General features: G+C 37.0%; 1 protein-coding gene across 5 annotated transcripts in view; it reads right to left on the bottom strand.

The window, feature by feature from the left end:
- Ipo9 (importin 9) overlaps window positions 1-20212 on the bottom strand; it is a 48774-nt gene that overhangs the window by 11095 nt on the left and 17467 nt on the right. For all 5 annotated transcript variants that reach the window (XM_040277233.2, XM_013360807.4, XM_040277234.2 and 2 more), the window contains 9 exons: window positions 20007-20093; window positions 18734-18853; window positions 18540-18640; window positions 18299-18357; window positions 17446-17597; window positions 16620-16718; window positions 14873-14979; window positions 14348-14487; window positions 11548-11707 (listed from right to left, as the gene is read on the bottom strand). In XM_040277233.2, coding sequence (XP_040133167.1) covers window positions 11548-11707; window positions 14348-14487; window positions 14873-14979; window positions 16620-16718; window positions 17446-17597; window positions 18299-18357; window positions 18540-18640; window positions 18734-18853; window positions 20007-20093 — 1025 coding nt within the window. The remainder of the gene's footprint in view (window positions 1-11547; window positions 11708-14347; window positions 14488-14872; window positions 14980-16619; window positions 16719-17445; window positions 17598-18298; window positions 18358-18539; window positions 18641-18733; window positions 18854-20006; window positions 20094-20212) is intronic.

The following is a 20212-nucleotide window of genomic DNA, read 5'->3' as shown; positions in this document are numbered from 1 at the left end:
CATGTAGTAAAGATGTTCTCCCACTCTGTGGGCTCTCTCTTCACGTTACCAATCATTTCCTTTGCTGAGAAATAGTTTTTTAGTTTGAATCCATCCTATTTATAAATTCTTAATTTTACTTCTTGTGTTTTAGGAGTCTGTTAAGGAACTCATGTCCTAAAATAATGAAGATTTGGGTCTACTTATTATTCTATCAGTCGCAGGGTCTCTGTTCACTAGAGGTTTAGTTTCATTTTTCTACATGTGGATTTCCAGTTTTCCTAGCACCATTTATTGAACAGGCAATCTTTTCACCAATGCATGTTTTTGGTGCCTTTGTCTAGTATAAGATAACTGTATTTATGTGGGTTTATCTCTGTCTTCTATTCTGTACCATTGGTCGACATGTCTATTCTGGCGCCACTACCATGCTGTTTTTGTTACTATAGCTTTGTAGTATAGTTGAAGGTCTGGTATTGTGATGTCTCCTGCTTTACTCTTCTTGCTTTGGCTATTCTGGGTCTCTTCTTTTTCCAAATGATTTTCCGAATTGCTTTTTCTATTTCTATGACGAATATAGTTGGGATTTTAATTGGAATTGCATTAAATCTGTACAACCTTTTGGTAGTATGGCCATTTTGACAATGTTAATTCTTCCTATCCAAGATCATGAGAGATCATGCTGTCAGCACAAATAGTGATAGTTTCAGTTCTTTTCCTATTCATATCCCTTTAATTTCCTTCGTCTAATTGCTCTGGCTAGAGTTTCAAGGACTATGTTGAACAGGAGTGATGAAAGAGGGCATCCTTGTATTATTCCAGTTCTTAGAGGAAATGCCTCCAATTTTCCTACATTTAGATGTTGGCTTTGGGCTTAGCAATAGATAGCTTTTACAATGTTGAGGTATATTCCTATTATCCCTAGTTTTTCTAGTGTTTTGAACATGAAAGGGTGTTGTATTTTGTCAAATGCTTTTTTTTGCATCTACCAAGATGAGATGATCATATGATTTTTATCTTTAAGTCTACTACTGTGATGAATTACGTTTATTGATTTCTGTGTGTTAAACCAACCTTGCATCCCTGGAATGAACCCCACTTGATCATGGTGAACTATCTTTTTAATATGTTTTTGTAAGTGATTTACCAGAATTTTATTGAGAATTTTTACATCTATGTTCAGGGATATTGTTCTGAAGTTTTCTTTCCTTGATGCCTCTTCATCTGGATGATACTAGCCTCATAGAATGAGTTTGGAAGGGTTCCTTTTCTATTTCATGAAATAATTTGAGGAGTATTGGTATTAATTCTTATTTGAAGGTCTTGTAGAATTTGTCTCAGAATCTATCTGGTCCTGGGCTTTTCTTGTTTAGTAGGCTTTTGATGGCTTCTTCTATTTCATTGCTCAAAATTGATCTGTTTAAATTATGTATGTCCCCTGATTCAGTTTGAGCAGATCATGTTTCTAGAAACTTGTTGGTGTCATTGAGATTTTCTACTTTATTGGAGTATAAACTTTCAAAAATTTATACTCCAATAAAGTAGTTTCTAATTATCTTATGTATTTCAATAGTATCTGTCATGATATATCCTTTTTCATCACAAATTTTAGTAACTTGAGTCTTCTCTCTCCTTTTTGTTAGGGTGGCTAAGGGTTTATTGATTTTATTTATTTTTCTAAAGAACCAGCTTTCTGTTCTGTCAATTTAAAAAAAAACATTAATTTTTTCGTTGTAGTTGGACACATTACCTTTATTTCACTTATTTATTTTTAAGTGCTGTTGAGGATCGAAACCAGGGTCTCTCACTTTATGTGGTGCTGAGGCGAGTGCTCTACCACTGAGCCACAACTCCAGCCCTGTTTTGTCAATTTTTTCAATTGTTTCAATTTCCTTAATTGCAACTTCGATTTTAATTATTTTCTGTCTTCTACTCCTTTTGGTGTTGATTATTTTCTAGGGCTTTGAGGTGTAATGTCGGGTCATTTATTTGTTGACTTTTTATTCTTTTTAATGAATGAGCTCAATGCAATGAACTTTCCTTAGCACTGCTTTCATAGTGTCCCAGAGATTTGAGTATGCTGTATTGGAGTTCTCATTTACCTCTAGGAATTTTTTTTTATCTCCTCCTTGATTCTTCTGCTATCCATGAGTCATTCGATAGAGTATTATTTAGTCTCCAGATGCTAGAGTAGCTTCTGTTTTTTACTTTATCATTGATTTCTAATTTCATTTCATTATGGTCTGACAGAATGCAGGGTAGTATCTCTCTCTCTCTCTTTTTTTGTATTTGCTAAGAGTTGCTTTGTGGCATAAGATATGGTTTATTTTAGAGAAGGATCCATGTGCTATTGAGAAAAAAGTATATTCACTCATTGATGGATGGGATATTCTGTCTATGCCTGTTAAGTTTAAATTATTGATTATATTATTAAGTTCTATAGTTTGTTTAGTTTTGTTTGAAAGATCTATCCAGAGGCGAAAAAAGTATGTTAAAGTCACCCACGGGGGGGGGCTGGGGTTGTGGCTCAGTGGTGTAGCCCTTGCCTAGCACATGTGAGACACGGGGGTCAATCCTCAGCACCACATAAATAAACAAACAAACAAATGAAGGTATTGTGTCCATCTGCAATTAAAAAATACTTAAAAACAAAGCTACCCAGGATTATTGTGCTGTGGTCTATTTGATTCTTGAAATTTAGAAGGGTTTATTTGATATATACAGATGCTTCATTGTTTCAGGCATAAATATTTACAGCTGTTATGTCTCGTTTATGTATGATTCCCTAAGTACTATGAAATGTCCTTCTTTATTCCTTCTAACTTTGGTTTGAAGTCCACTTTATCTGAGGATGGAAACTCCTGTTTCTTTACGTTGTCCATATGAGTGGTATTTTTTCCCCATCCTTTCACCTTCAGTCTGTGGATGTCTTTTCCTCTGAGTATCTTGAAGGCAGCATATTGTTGGGTCTTTTTTATTTTTATTTTTTAAATCCAATTTGCCAGTCTATAAATTTTAATTGATGAGTTTAGGCCATTAACATTCAGGGTTATTATTGAAATATGGCTTATATTCCTGGTCATTTTGTTTTGTTTTTTTACCTGACTTGGTTTCACCTTTGATTGGCTTTTCCTTTAGTGTATTTCTTCCCTTTGCTTATCTTCATTGTTGTTTTTCATTTCCTCCTCATAGAATATTTTGCTGAGAATATTCCATAGTGCAGGCTTTCTAGTTGTAAATTCTTTTAACTTTTGCTTATCATGGAAGGTTTTTATTCCATCATCAAATCTGAAGCTTAATTTTGCTGGACATAAAACTTTTGGTTGGTATTCATTTTCTTTCAGAGCTTGGTATATGTTGTTCCAGGATCTCCTAGCTTTGACAATCTGGGTTGATAAGTCTGCTAAGATCCAAATTGGTTCTCCCCTATAGGTAATCTGATACTTTTCTCCTGTGGCTTTTAAAGTTTTATCTTTACTCTTTATGCTTGGGATTTTCATTATAATGTATGTTGGTGTGGATCTGTTGTAATTTTGTATATTTGGTGTCCTATAAGCCTCTTGTATTTCTTTTTCCAATTAATTCTTCAGGTTTGGGAAATTATCTGATATTATTTCACTGAAAAGATTGTGCATTCCTTTGGTTTGAATCTCTGTGCCTTCCTCTATCCCAAAAAATCTTAAATTTGATCTTTTTATGATATCCCACAATTCTTGGACGTTCCATTCATGGTTTTTTTTATCATCTTCACTGTGTGGTCAACTTTATTTTAAAGACTATATATTCTGTTTTCATTGTCTGAGGTTCTGTCCAAGTGATCTAATCTGTTGGTGATGCTTTTTTCTTTTTTAATTGGACACACACCTTTATTTAATTTATTTACTTTTATGTGGTACTGAGGATTGAACCCAGGGCCTCGCACGTGCTCGGCAGGTGCTCTACCGATGAGCCACAACCCCAGCCCCCTGTTGGTGATACTTTCTATTGAATTTTTTAATTGGTTTATTGTTTCCTTCATTTCAAAGATTTGGTTATTTTCAGAATCTTTCTTTCTTGAAGTAATATTTTGTTGCCTGTATTTATTCTCTTATCTCTTTATTGGAGTGATCATTTGTTGCCTATATTTGCCCTCTTATCTCATTCTTTACTATGTAGATCATTTTAATTACATACATTCTGAACTCCTCTGAATATTTCTTCTACTGTGCTATCAATGGATTCTATCATTGTATCATCTTGATTTGTTTGGGGCACTTTCTTCCCTTGTCTTTCATGCTTTTTGTATGTCTTCTCTTCTAGCATCGTAGATCCAAGGTGTTACAGTTTCTTCCCTATAATCTTATAGTGTCCCTGCAGGTTTCTGATGTCTTACTTTTAAAGAGGAGATCAATATTAGCAGCATCCAATGCAAACAATATACAATGTAAAACAAATAGTTCCTATTTAGATGATTGCCATTTTGTCACAATAAACAGAAATGATATGTTTAATTATTATCTTCAAAATAAACAATAGGTTTGCAAAAGAGTCTACAGTTTCTACTGGTGGACAAGGAGAGAAGTAGGTAGGTGTGGAATGTGATGTTTATGAGGTAAGAGGTGAGAATACAGAGGTATTAGGTGTAGGAAGGGTGAAAGAGGAATCAAATAAAGTTAACTGTTAACAGGAGAAAAGAGAAGGGCGACCTGAAACAAGGCTCACTCCTGCATCTTCAACAAAATGGTAACTATTAGCACACCTAGAAGGGATACCTCTGGTGTAAACAAGCCCACAGGGACCTTAGTGATGATCTCTGGGTCCTGGCTGTTGTCCCTAGATGGAGGTGGTCACATCCCTAGTTCATGGCAGTGGTAGCATCAAACCTGTAAGTATCCTGGTGTTGGACTTTCAGTCCCCAGCCAGTGTCCCAAGATGGAGGTAACCATTTTTCAGAGATGGGGCTGAAAGGGTGGTCCATGTGATGGTGTTGGGCAGCCTGCTCAGGGATGCAGGGCTGTGGCACATGGTGCTATGGCGGTGGGCAGCTGCCTCCAGGCCCTGTCGTCCCAAGGTGGTGGCTACTGCATGGGGAGGGCTATGGCGGTGGCTGCAGTGTTCCAAGATTAAGGTGGGCTGTGTGTGTGCTGGTAAACAAGGAGCTGCAGGTCCCATCCTAGGTCTGCCTGGGCTGTGTGAGAGTAGGAAGGGCCTGCCTGGGATGCCCTATTTTAAATTTTTTTTTTTTTTTTTTTTTTTGGCAATGTTGAGGATTGAACCCAGGGCCTCACAAATGCAAGGAACGTACTTTACATTGAGTCACATCCCTGGCCCTTGAACACAACTGTTAAATTTGATCTTTTCATGTTATCCCTTACTCTTGAAGTTCTGTTCATGGTCTCTTAACATCTTTTCTCCATTTTCAACATTATATATTTTGTCTTCATTGCCTGAAACTTTGTCTTTAAAAAGTGGTCTAGTCTGCAGGTGATGCTTTCCTTTGAATTTTCAATTTGGTTTATTGATTCCTTCATTTCAAGGATTTCTCCTTGATTTTTTCTTTCAAAATATCTCTACTGAAATGATCTTTCACTTCATGTATTTTGTCTCTAACTTCACTGCTTGTATCACCCTTTACCTTGCAGATCAGTTTAACTATGTATTATACTGATTCTCTGAAATTTCTTCCATTCTGGGGTTGATGGATTGTTATTGAAGTATCTTGGTTTGTTTGCAGTGATTTGTTCCCTTGATTTATCATGTTGGTGTATCTACCCACCTAACAATATGGATAGGAGACAGTAGTGTTTCTACCCTGTGGACTTACAGTGTCCCTGAAGGTTCCCAGTACCTCACCATTTAAGAGGGTACAAATAATAACAACAACCACTGCAAACTACAGTTCCTGCTATGATATCTACAATGTTGTCATAATAAACAGAAATGATATGATCAATTATTGCCTTCAGTAAAAACAGTAAGTTTGCAAAAGAGTCTACAATTTTGAATGGTGGAGAGTGAGAAAACAGAAGTAGGATGTGCTGATTATGAGGGAGGAGGAGAGAAGACCTAGGTAAAACCTTAGAGGAAGAGTGAAAGATTAGAGATTGGCTGTTAGCAGAAGAGAAAGATAATCAAGGAAAACAGATAAGTGAGAGAAAAAAATGTATAAAGTAAAAAGATTCTAAAATATATATATATTTTTTAGTTGTTGATGGACCTTTATTTATTTGCTTATTTGTATGTCGGGCTGGGAATCTAATCCAGTGCCTCACATGTACGAGGCAAGCACTCTACTGCTTAGCTACATCTCCAGTCCCCCCAAATTAAAAAAAAAAGAAAACAAAACTGAAATATACTAATCAAACATCCTATTCCTCAAAATAATAAAAATAACTGGCTTCAAATATGCTAGAAAGAGAGAAAAAAGCATATGAATATGTGTAAATGTCCACAAACCATTAAGGTCATAATTAAACAGAGAGAGAGAAAAGTTCTTGATGAAAAGTTAAAGAACCATTTCTGTTGGAGTTAAAAAAAAATTCTCAGCTTCCCTTCTCAACAGTGGGGTGGGGTGGTCTGGAGTGAGAGAGGTAATCCTGTAGGTGGGGTTTAGCCTAAGTAGGCCCCAGTTTCTTTGCTAAATGCCAAGTGGTCTGGAGATTTTAAATCAGTGCACCTCCACGGCCCAGCAATTGCTGGTCTATGCTGGAAGACAGCATCCCAGGGATCTCCTCTGGGTTCCACTCATGCAGTGGAAGAGCCGATTCTTTGTCCATTCTTGGGTTCATTTTCCAAATGCAGTCTCTCCTGCCCTGCCCTTTTGAATTTCCAGCCAAGTATGTCTCTCCTAGCTGGTCTTGTGAGCAGTTAGAGTGGAGAGGTGGGGGAGAGCCAGGTGGGTTTCCACGACCAGTATTCCCCTGTGTAAAAAACCCCTCTCCATGTTTGATTCTCTCCTGGTCACTTAGGCACACTATGTCATGCAGTGTGGGTTTGCCAGGAATTGGCTCCCCCAGCCATCAGCACATGGCTGCAATATGGTTCTTTCTTCTGTCCTCTGCATGCAGCTGGGAGAGATGTGGCTTCTTTCCTGTATAAGGACATTGTGCCAAAGGTCTTTCAGTTTAGTTGTGTAGTGTTTTCAATCTCTAAACTCTCTGTACCCAGACATGCCTCAGGCCTCCTAAAAATGCTGTTTCCTATCATTTCCTCATCTCTCCACTGTGCTTATAGAGGGCTATTCTGGCTGGTGCCTTGGTGGCACTGGGGTTTTCTTCCTTATTTTACTATATCCAATCTCCTGAGTCCTCTATCTGCTTTCAGTGTCCAGTATTAAATCTTAGAAAGGCCTCCCTCTTTTTTCACCCTCCTTACTGAGAAGCTGCTTATCTGCTTTCTTGGTTTCACACCATGGAGCAGCTAGGAAAGTGACCTTCTCTATTCCACCATCTTGAAACCTCACACTACCAATATATATATATATATTTTTTGTGGTGCTGGGGATTGAACCCAGAGCCTTGTGCACGTGAAACAAGCATTCTACCAACTGAACTATATCCCCAGCCTAATAAATGGTTTTTAAAGTTTTTTTTCTTTGTATTGTTTTAGAGAAAAAATTATTTGTGTAGCTGACAAATAATGGGTTTTGATCTTAGATTTGGCCAGACTTTTTGACTGCTGATACAAAATACCTTGATTTTCAATACTACCTTGCTCAGACCTAACTTCTCCTGTAGACTAATGTGTCCTTTGGCTTTGGTCAGCTTTCAATTCCTTAGACATGGTTTTAGATTCCTCTTTACTAGTGATCTAGTGATCAGCTATGCCTTACTTGCCCTATAACAAATCTGAATCTGTATAGTTTGCTAGATCACAGAGAATACATAATCTAGCCATATCACATTAGCTGTTATATGCCACGTTACAAGTTTGGATGTTATTTTGGGAGTAAGTATTTCTGAAACTGTTTTTTTTTTTTTAATAAACAAATTACTCTTAATGCCTCAATTGCTCCTTATCCAACCCCAAAGTCTTTAAGGAAAACTGATACCCCAATAGGATGTTATATATTTGACTTACAGCTTTATGGACCACCTGGCATAATATGATTTTCTGCTGAGATACCTGTACCTCAGCTTGAATAGTACAACTGAAATCCAGGAAGGGCTTTTTTTTTTTTTTTTTTTTTTTAAAGAGAGAGTGAGAGAGGAGAGAGAGAGAGGGAGAGAGAATTTTTAATATTTATTTTTTAGCTCTCGGCAGACACAACATCTTTGTTGGTATGTGGTGCTGAGGATCGAACCCGGGCCGCACGCATGCCAGGCGAGCGCGCTACCGCTTGAGCCACATCCCCAGCCCCAGGAAGGGCTTTAATTATAAGAACAACAATATTAGTTTTCTTTTTTAGAAATCTCAGCTTGACAGTTCAAATAATATGGGTTGCAGTAGAGTAAGGTGGGAGGTAGACAGGTCAATTAGGAAGCTGTTCCAATAATTCAGGAAAGCGAATCTGAGAACATAATCTAGTGTAGTAGTAGTGTTGGAGAGAGGGAGAGAGAAATGAGAGGATAAGGAAACAAGATATAAAAGGCAAAAAGAACTGGGATCTTTATGAAATAGGAAATATAAAATATTTATCTTTAAGTTCAAAATGTAAGTAGATAAAATTTCTGCTTTTACTAAAGAGTATGAGTAGGGCAGGCTTGCAGATAGTAAATAGTAAGCATAGCAATCAATGTATTTATTTTCAAGTCCTTATAAGAAGTCCATGCTAATATGGATAGTAAGCAGTGAATATATTAAATTGGAGCTCAGAAGAAAGTCTGGAATAAATATTAAATTTGAGAAATGTGACACAAATATAATTATTTGTCAATAAATATCTTGTGTCAGAAATTATTTCAGGCAGTTTGCAATGATACATAAACTATGACACAGAGAAATAAGTTAAAGCTGGAGCAAAAGTAAAAAGAAAAGCAAGGGGAATTTGATCCTGTAATTCCAGGGGCTTGGGAGGGTAAGGCAGAGGATCAGAAGTTAAAGGACAGCCTCAGAAACTCAGTACCTATACAATTTAGGGGGGAAAAAAAGTTGTTACAACATTAGAAAGAAGTTTTAGTAATGTGATAAGGAAGGATATCAAGCCAGATTGTAACTGGCTTAGAATGTAAGAAATGACCAAATGGAGAATCTTGGCTGGGAAGAAAAGAAAACACTTCTCAGGACAGTACTAGGTACTGAACCTAGGGGTGCTTTACCTATGAGCCACATCCCCAGTCCTTTTTACTAAGCAACACTAAGTTGCTTAGGGCCTTGCTAAGTTGTAGACAGGCCTCAAACTTGCGATCTTCCTACCTCAGCCTCCTGAGTTGCTAGAATTATAGGTGTATGCCACCGTGCCTGGCCACAGGACAGTTCTTAACCTGGAATCCAGAGATAGTCTTAAAGGGATTCAGTGTCTGACATTGTATGTGCAATTCTGTAAATACGTAAGAGTGTCCATTTTACTGGCATGCATATCCACAACTTTTGTCACTTTTCAGAGACATGTTACACTTTTCATGAAATCACTAAACTGTTCACCCATGAAGATAATGAGATACATGTTTATCATTAAAAAATGTTTTCTTCATGCATTTTTTCTGATTATTAAAATAATATAAACTTATTGTGAACAAGTGAATAGAATATTATAAATATATAACAAGGAATGGAAGTTCTTTGTATTTTAATGCCTCCAAAGATAACCAATCTAAACACTTTATGCCTGATAGGTGCTGCCGCTCATCTAAAACACCCAAGAAATAATATACTTATTTTACCCTAAAAATCATCTTCATATTCACACCAAACTAAATCACAAATATTAAATTTGAGAAATGATACATTTTTGATATTCAAAATAGATACATCTCTATTACCCATTCACAATCTGTTTTTAAATTTACTACCATTTCGACCCCTAGCCCAATAACATGGGGTTTGAAGTTTTAATAGGTTTTAGTAGTTTTGTTCTTATTTTAACTTAATCTTATATCGACACTTATCACAAAGGACTTTTTTAATACCTCAAAAATAATTAATGAATATAAATGAAATCAAGTTTCATAAAGGTCAGAAGCAACACAGAAATAACCTTCAACATTCATGCCTTGACCAGGTCAGAGCTCTCTCTTCTGAGGTATTTAAGTGGCCTAAGAGCTTTCTAAAAAGTTCTAGTTTGTCTGTTTTTTAAAAAAAATATTTATTTTTTATTTGTAGGTGGACACTATTTCTTTATTTCATTTTTATGTGGTGCTGAGGATTGATCTCAAGGCCTCACGAGTGCTAGGTGAGCATTCTACCACTGAGCCACAACCTCAGCCCTAGTCTGTCTCTTAATTGATGACATTTTAAATTGTTTTAGAGTCAAAATTTTACCTTACGTAGATTGCACAGAAAAATATGGACCTCTGCTCATAGTTATAACATTATGCATTTAATTAATAAACATAGTCAGAATAGGCAGGTCCTCAGTGCTTTTAAAGATATGTAAAAAACAATGCATGAAATCTCAATTTCTGCCTCAAAAGGTTACAAAAACAGTGTAGGCAGGTGGAAGATGAATTTTGTGCTGGTTGTGTTTAGGATCTGATTGAGAGAGACATTCAAGTTTGGCCCTTGAAATATTTCCCAAAACAACAATGCTCCTTCTGGTATGGGTAGAAATAAACAACTATTATCGACTCTAGTCCCTTAGCTCTGAAAGAGACGGGCAAAATTGGAAAAAATAAGCCATGTATCTAGGCCACATTCTCCCAAATTTGGTTTCTAATATAGAGGAAATCATTGAACGAAATAACATGGACTCTAATCCTGCTTCTATCATTCATCAATTGTGCAACCTGTGCAAGTTATTCCTCTCTTCAAAGCCTTTTCACATTTGAAAGAAAGTTTTGTTAGCTTAGATTATTTCAGAGTTATGGTGTTTTTAAAGGAAATGAAGAACAACAGGGAACAGGACATTTGCTGGACTCATAAAAGCCTTTAGACCCAACAATTCAAACTCAGGGACTCTTATCACTGAGCTACACCCCCAGCCCTTTTAATTTTTTTTGTAGTACTGGGCATTGAATGTGGCCTTGTGTGTGCTAGGCAGGGGCTCTACTACTGAGCTACATCCTCAGCCCTAATTTATTATTTTGAGATAGGGTCTCCCTAAATTGCTGAAGATTACAAACTTCTTGATCCTCCTGCCTCAGTCTCCTGAGAAGCCCAACCCAACATTTATCTTCAAGGAGATCTACAGCAGAAATTTCCAAGCAACAAAATACACTGTATAACCATGGCTTAGGATATCTGAGTAATTTTCTCTTAAAGCAATTCTTATCAGGGCTGGGCATGGTGGTGCAGGCCTTAATCTCAGGGAGGCTAAAATGGGAGGACTAAATTCAAGGGCAACCTCAGCAATTTAACATAGCCCTAAGCAACTCAGTGAGACAAGTCTCAAATAAAATATAAAAAGACATGGGGATGTGGCTCAGTGGGTTAAATTCCCAGTACCAAAACAAACAAACAAACAGAAACCTCACCCTAGGGTAGTATACTTACCCCCAGATGGCTCTCACAGCAGAAATTCGAACTGATGGAGGTTGTGACTCATGAAGACCACTAACTGTTGCTTGTAGGAACTGCTGGATCAGTTCAGGAGACATAGCAACAGTGAACCGACTGGCAGCCCAAAGTGCCCGACCCAGGAGGAAAGGAGACACTGGGAAAAAGAGCAATTATGGGTTGGACAATGAAAGTTGGGGTTACATACCCTTGTGCCTCCCAACTCCACTCCTTGAATGTCCACAAATAACAGGATGCTACATAATATACACAACTTCTTTGAAAGAAAAAGCATGATCTCATAAAGTAAATGCAAATATGTGACCTATGTTGCGGAATCAATTTCCCAGTTTCACTTCTCACTATTGGCAAAGTAGATCTTGAATATTCTGAAATTTAAAAAAGACTTTACCATTCTAGTTCCCATCCCTAGCTCTCACTATTTATTACCTGCTCTACTCATTTTCTAAATACATTCTCCATTGCCATTTTCTTCCTACTATAACATTGTATCATTATATAGTTCTAATCAGGTCATTTTTCCATTTATAACCCGCCAGTAAATTCCGTACACCAAATAAGACCACCTCAGTCAGCATAGCATTCAAGTCTCCCTACCATCTCCCTTTATGCCTCCTAAACTCAAGCACACATCCTTCCCAGCAACTCACATCTTACTTTGCCACTTTGGTGCTTTACTTATATTATACCAAGCTGGCATATTTTTCTTGTATTCTCTCTTGGGCCAAGATAATCCTGTCTCTGAGCCACTGTGATTGTCCTCAGCTTTCTTACATGTTGTGTATTTTGTTTGGATTCCTATCACTGGGACAAAGATTATAACTTCCTGCCCATTATCACTGCTTGTAAAGACTACACTTATTCAGCCTGTAATAGGGCTTAACTTAGTTACTCATACAAAAATAACTGAGAGGAGCTATTGAAAATATCCTAAGAAATTAGTAAAAGAATTATATAATATTTTATTTACTATCAACCAGAAATTCTCAAAATACAGACGAGGAGCTCCTGGCAACTCCTAAAGTTAAAAACATTTTTTTTCAGCAATATTAAACATTAATTTACCTTTTCACTGTCATTCTTTGATAATGTACAGTGAAGTTTTCCATAGATTATATGATATGTGAGATCATAGGTCTGACAAATGATGAAATGTATACAAGCAGAACGTCCCTGTTTTAATTTTTGATGTATCAAAAAAAAAAATGTTTTCCTCATTATTATCCTTTTATTTGTCTACTTAGTAGTACACCAGAGCAGAATGCATTTCAATTCATCATACACAAATGGAGTGCCACAATTCAATTTTCTGGTTGAGTACTGTGTAGAGAGACACCATTTGTGCAATCATACATGTACCTAGGATAATGATGTCCATCTCCTCACACCATCTTTCCTACCCTTAAAACCCCTCCCCAACCTCCCCTTTGCACAATCCAAAGATCCTCCATTCTTCAAGCATGGGATTTTAATTAGGACCCCATTCTTGTGGGTGGGCATGATGGTAGGATTCATTTAAGTATTTTCATATGTGTACATAGGAAAATTATGTTAGATTTATTCTACTGTCTTTCCTATTCCTATCCCTCCTCTTTCTTTTGATCCCCTTTGTCTAATCTACTGAATTCTTGCCCTTCCCCACTTTATTGTGGTTTAGCTTCCACATTACCAGAAAAAAATTTGACCTTGGGTTATCAATAAAACCCACACAAAAATCTCTTGGGGACTGATAATTTTTCAGTATATAAAGGGGTACTGAGACCCAAAAGTTTGGCTAGTTATAGAAAATCTTTTAGCTATAGGCAGGATTCACAAAACGATAAATATCGAGCCTTTTTCAAATGCTGACTATGCTGATGTGTTTGAAAAATCCTGATACTTTCATTTAAATTAAGTCATGGAAAATGCTTACTTACTAGAATGCAAGGCATTCTAGGATACAATGATATATTAGATATGAGTTCTTCTCTCCTCATTAACTACAATATAACAGTGAGGAATGTTTTCAAATTATGTAAGCTATTCCCAGTGCTATCCTATGAACAACAGTCAAGTGATGGATTGAGAAAGGAGCAAATGGCTATGCCAATTATCTAGATATAGTCCAAGAAAATAGTTTGAGAAAAATGACAGGTAACAAACAGGAAGAATGAGCCTGACTGGCATTTTGGACTCATTATTAAATATTTTTTGCTGTAGATGGACACAATACCTTTATTTTATTTACTTTTCTTTCTTTCTTTAGTTGTAGCTGGACAAAATATCTTTATTTATTTATTTTTATGTGGTGCTGAGGATCGAACCCATTACCTCACATGTGCGAGGCAGGAGGTGCTGTACCACTGAGCTACAGCCCCAGCCCCCTATTTATTTATTTATACATGACTGAGCTACAACCCCAACCCCGCATTTGGGACTTATTATTAATGAGAGCAGAACTCAAGCCAGAGTTCTGAAGGCATAACAACCAGATTTGCATTCCATTCAAAATGCCAAAAGCAGCCATGAATGGAAGGGCTAATTTGGGAGGAAAAGCAGCAGTGAATGGAAGAGCTAATTCAAGGGAGGAAAAGCAATGGTAATTAGTCCCTTAGTATGTGAATCCTGAACTCATGTCTCTGGCCTATTTTAGGGGTATGAATTAGTTCAAACTCTAGGGTGCAAGATTTTCATCCAAAGGACATAAAAATGCTTGGCCTACCTATTTAAATAAAATATAAATGAATTGATGATAGGTCTAAAGAGCTTTCAGAATCCTAGACATATTGAAACATACCTGAGAGGTTGAGGTCAGCAAGGATGACATTGGTTAGGAACCCATGCATGTCAAAATGGATCCTGCCATTTTTCACACTGTCCGTGATAATGGACTTCACTGAGCCTAAGGCAAGCATGCAGGCCTCATGGATCTTCCACCTGTGAGAGTAATAGCAGAGCCTGGTAAAACAAACTGCTAAAACCCACAAATATTTGAGAAAGAAGATTCAGAAAAGGGCATTCCAGCAAAATCTGACCCAAAAGGGCAATTTACCTGCCCTTCCAATCTAAATGTTGTTATTAAATTATACTGAAAAGAAAATGAAATTTAATGACAGACCGCCCCCCCGTTAGAAACAATATAAAAGCCCTTCCCTTCAAGGATATTTAAATAGGGATAAAAAAACCAAAAAGCATTTTAACCAATTATTTTATGGTTGGGAAGATCTGCTTTAGAATAGATGACTCAAAGCAAGGATTTGTTTGTCTTGGATCTGAGGCCCCAAACAGGTCCTTAAATTACGTGTTTGTTGCTCACTCTTACCAGTGCTCAGTGCCACTGCTTTTGGTTTGCTCAGCTTCTTGTAAATGCCTAGTGGCTGCTGCAGCCAGAGCTGCTGCACTCTCATTCTGGAAATCTGTGGCCACAGCCTAGGGAAAGAAGAGAAGGGCTAATAAATCTGTGTGTGCAGTCCAAGCATTTTAACTGCAAACTGCTTTAATCAGGACTGTTAGAAATGAATGGTTCAAATTCTTTCACATGTACACACTAAACTCAGATTAGGTGTATTAAAAATGTGACTGCAAGCTGGGCAAAGTGGCGAATGCCTATAATTTCAGCAACTTGGAAGACTGAGGCAGGAGGTTTGAAAGTTTGAGGTCAGGCTGGGCAATTTAGTGAGACCCTGTTTCAAAAAAAAAAAAAAAAAAAAGTGTGTGTGGGGGGCCTGGGCTGGGGCTTTATTGTAGATCAGTGGTAAAGTGTCCCTGAGTTCAATCCTCCACACCAAAAAAAGTGACTCCATTAGTTTTAAGGGTCTCTAATGGAAATAAAAGAATTTTGTTTGTTTGTTTGATACTGGAGATTGAACCCAGGAGCATAGTAACCACTGAGTTATATATCCCTGGTCCTTTTCTTAAATCTTGAGACAGAGTCTTACTAAGTTGTTTAGGGAATCGCTAAATTGCTGAGGCTGCCTCAAACTTGTAGCCCTCCTAGCTAAGCTTCCAGATTGCTGGGATTACAGTGATTTGGCTAGGAATTCCTGACTAAGAATACTTATTTTTCTACAGTACATTTTAAGCCTAACTAGTTGCTTCCTTAGGCTATGTTCAGCAGAGCTAAAGTAAGAATGACAGATTCAGCTTTGGATGACAAAGGAGGAGATATTTATTCTCTAGGAACCTAATCACGGAAAGGTTACTCTATTAATTGAAAAAAAGTATAATCCTTCATAGGTGCCTTAAGAAATATTAAGTGTAGTGGCATATGCTTGTAATCTCAGCAACTTGGGATGCTGAGGCAGGAGGATTGCAAATTTGAGGCCAGCCTGGGCATCTTAGTAAGACCTTGTCTAAAAAAAGAAAAGAAGTAATTATAAAAAGAGATCTCACCAAGAAACCTCCTACCTAATAGGAAGCAAGTGGCAGTTTCTTCATAGTATTCCAGTCTAGAGAGAACTCCATGCTTTTAGTCAGTAGAGTAGAAGAAAACATAAACAGATGTTTGGATGTCCATCTCAGCATTTTTTGTTTGTTTGTTTGTCAACCTCTGGATTACACTATAGTTTTGACAAAGGCAGCTTAAAGTAAAATAATTTTCCTTATTTGACTACTCTTACTCACTTAGCATGTTATCCTCTACACAATTTTTTTTTCTTTTGTACTAGGGATTGAACCCAGGGACACTTCATCATTGAGTTACTTCTCAGCCCTTTTATTTTATTTTGGGACAAGGTCCTGCAAAGTGCCTAGGTTGGCCTTGAACTTGCCACCTTCCTGCTTCTGCCTCTTCCAGAGTTGCTGAGATTACTCGCATATGTCACTGCACCCAGCATCCTCTGCCAATTCTTATATCTAATATCTACTGGTGAATCAGAACTAGTAGAAACAATTTTGGAATTTCTGAGTCTCAAGCTTCATTTGAAAAGCTCTCTTGTATTCACAAAAATGTCTGAGATAAAGCTGCTCAACAGTACTGCTCACCTTGGGTTAGATGTCTAGGAAGAGGAGAAAACCCTCAAGTGACGGAGGAGGATTATTTGGTTGAAGTATCAAGGTGACTCTCTTACCAGCAATAGGTCTTGAGCTGCAATTCTAACAGTATAGGAGAAAGTATCATCATCTTCATCTTCTACAAACTGCTGGGGGTTGGCTGTCCACACTTTAATCTGAAAAGATAATAAAATTATGTTTTCGTTGGGCTACCAATCTGGTTCACATGTTCCTTCTTTTCATCAACAAACATATGAAGACTTTAGCCTATTACTTAACAAAATTATAAGCCTCAAAAAGTCTTTTTTTAAGAGAAACAAATTCTTACATTCAAGGTTTGTAGCAATGGCTACTGCTCTCTACCAGATCTCATTTTAGAATTTGGGAGATTACTTGCTGTTATTGCCACTTAGCTATTATTCTTTGATAAGTCAGTTTCTTGAATATAATAGGTCTGATGGGATATTGAATATAAAAATCATGTCAATTTTTGTGCTGTTTTCGATGAGAGGTATTATCTTATTCTTCAATGCTTCCCCCCCAACTCCCAGTTTTAAAGACCAACAGGTGAATAATCTGATTACTACTTTCTATTATTTATATTGAAAGAGCAGTTTCTCCTAGATACCAGGATCTTTGGTTTAGTGGTTTTTACAGAGATTTTCCTAATGCAAAAAGTGTTCAGAAAGCCCAATTACCTAATATAGGAATTGATTAAAAACTCCTCAATACCCAAGGATTTGGCAATAAAATGATGTCAAAACTTTCCCAGAACTTCACATGAAGTTATTCTCTTAGTGTCTATCTTTAGAAAGAAAGCATTTCCTTGATCAAGGCCTGCATTCACCAAAAAGCTGCACTTTCCAAATGCCTGCTGGTAACTTTCTTCCAAGTATTATTTACCTGCTCCTCAGTGATTTGCATGTATAGAATAATATAGTAAATCAACTCAGGCAAAGCTTTCTTAACAGTGCTTTTGAATTTGCTATTTTCTAGGAGGGCATGGACAAATTCAAAAATACTAAAGACGAGATTTTCAAAGCCCAGGACTTCACCTATAGGAAATACACAAGAGAAGAAGTTAGTGATAAGAAAGCAAAAGAAAAGCACATATACTGGAAATCAACTACATTATCTTTGTAAATTAAGAAATATTGCAAGCAGTTGCCAGTTCCTAAGGGAATTGGTAGAAGAGGCTAAAGAGTCAAAGAACTTTGAGGATTTCAAATATCCTTTGGTTTTTCAAGTAAAAAATACTGGTGAATCAAATATTTTTTTTTTAAATTTTTTTTAATATTTATTTTTTAGTTTTCGGTGGACACAACATCTTTCTTTGTATGTGGTGCTGAGGATCGGGCCGCACGCATGCCAGGCGAGCGTGCTACCTCCCAAGCCACCTCCCCAGCCCACGGTGAATCAAATATTAAAACAGAAATGAAAATATCATCATCTGGACTTCAAAATTAAACTAAACAAAACACCAGAAGTAGCTGGATTAAATGACTTTTAAGGTATCTCTTCCAAACTCAGAAATTCTATGACTTTATATGATTTTCGCAAATGCCTATGAAGAACAGATTAAAGATCGTCAATTTTTCAATTCTTCACATCTAAAAACTGAAAGGAAACTCTATTAGAAAACTCACTTAGAAGAGTGAAGCTTCTAAGTTACTGCTTTTTTCTTTCTCTTTTTTCTTTTTCCAGATCCCTTTTCTCAATAACTGATAATTCTGTCAAGATCAAATAAACTACATACCATCAGAATCCACGGGATCTTCTACTTCCTCTGTGTAATTCACTTCAGTCCTCACATAAGTATGATGAAGAGTAAAGAAATAGAATTTGGAGTCTGCTTTACATATATTCTACAAGAGAATGCTGTATATTCCAACACTAGGAGTGGACACTTAAAAGTAGAGCCCCATGAATATGAGACCCAAGGCTAGATTCCCAACTATAGGTGGTAGCGGGTTCCTTAAACTTTCATGAAAGGATATAAAGCTGCACTCTCCGTTAGGGTGTTCCAAACAATAGGCAGAATCTGCTGCATGGAGGACACCATGTGTTTTGGGAAGTTTTTTACCAGGGCTGTCACTGCCTGAAGTTAAGAGAAAACACCCAAGAGTGACATAGGAGAAATCAATGATTTCAGACTATCAAGCTCCAAATCTCATAGGCAGTAAATGCTTACCTTTAGGACCTCCATCTTAAACCCACTGTCTGATGTGGGGCCATCTGGTATCTGGAGGGCCTGAACAAAGGCCTCTGTGAACTGTTGCACCACTGGAAAGATCAGAACTTTGGCTGCACCCTGATAACAAAAATCAAAATCAATGCTGACAAACCTCTAATGGATGGTATCAATAACCACATCAAAAAGGGAGACTTAAGGTATCTAAAGCTCTAGTTAGGCTGAGGGAGGAGGATTGTAAGTTTGAGGCCAGGCTAGGCAACTCAGTGAGACCCTGTCTCAAAATGAAAAATAAAAGGGCTGTGTGTAGCTCAATGGTACAGCACACCTGGATTTGATCCCCAGTACCACTAATTAGAAAGGTATAGGTATCAAGTCATTGGAGGTTGTTTTTCAGTATTTCATGTTTTCTTAACTACTACTTGTAGTTCTTCCTCACATCCCTACTAAAAGCTATTATATAAGGCCACCTTTTCATAACAGCTTCTTTTTTAAAAAAAATTGTTCTTTTTAGTTATATATGACAGTACAATGTATTTTGATTTTTTTTTTTTTAAGAGAGGCAGGGGAGATTTTAATATTTATTTTTTAGTTTTCGGTGGACACAACATCTTTGTTTGTATGTGGTGCTGAGGATCAAACCCGGGCCGCACGCATGCCAGGCGAGCACGCTACTGCTTGAGCCACATGCTCAGCCCAGTACAATGTATTTTGAACTAGTGCTTTTTTAAAAAGATATTTTTAGTTGTAGATGAACACAATATTTTTATTTATTTTTATGTGGTGCTGAGGACTGATCCCAGTGCCTCAAACATGCTTGGCAAGTATTCTACCACTGAGCTACAACCCTAGCCCCGTAACTGCTTCTTGAATTCTCTTGATCAGTATTTACAGCTAGCTTTGTTTCATAAGAGGATCATTAAATGTAGAAAAGTTCTAGGATATCTAATATGAAAAGGATATAGGGTAAAGTATTTAAAGAAATAAGACTGAAACAAAAGGAAACTAATCTATAAATTTAAAAATTTAATTCAAATGTTAAATCTATCTAGCATATTGGTTAGTGTGCTTTCTAATTCTGGTATCATGAAATGAGACACTGCTTTGAAAGGCATTAACTAATTATGTTCTATCATCCTATACACAGAACACATATTAAATCGCTCAATTTAAGTTTTTATAGGTATCCTACATATAGGATGATGGGACACAATGGATTAATAAAAACTTAAACATAAGCATGAAATATGTTATTTACCAAAGGCTCACTTACCTTTTCTAGCTCCTCCATGTTACAGATCATATGGGCACAAGTGGTAAAAATCTCCACAGCTCGGGAACGGGTTCGAATACCATATACCTGGGAAAGCAGACATGAGATTGGAATATAATGAGGTGTGAACCTATGACTAGAAGTAAAACTATCAATCCTTACATCAGATTGGATCCCCTGGACAGATAGGAAATATTATTTTTCAT

Source organism: Ictidomys tridecemlineatus, chromosome 10, assembly GCF_052094955.1.
Source record: "Ictidomys tridecemlineatus isolate mIctTri1 chromosome 10, mIctTri1.hap1, whole genome shotgun sequence".
NCBI classification, from domain to species: domain Eukaryota; kingdom Metazoa; phylum Chordata; class Mammalia; order Rodentia; family Sciuridae; genus Ictidomys; species Ictidomys tridecemlineatus.
Note: the sequence above shows the minus strand (reverse complement) of the source record. Positions and strands in the feature narration are given on the sequence as shown.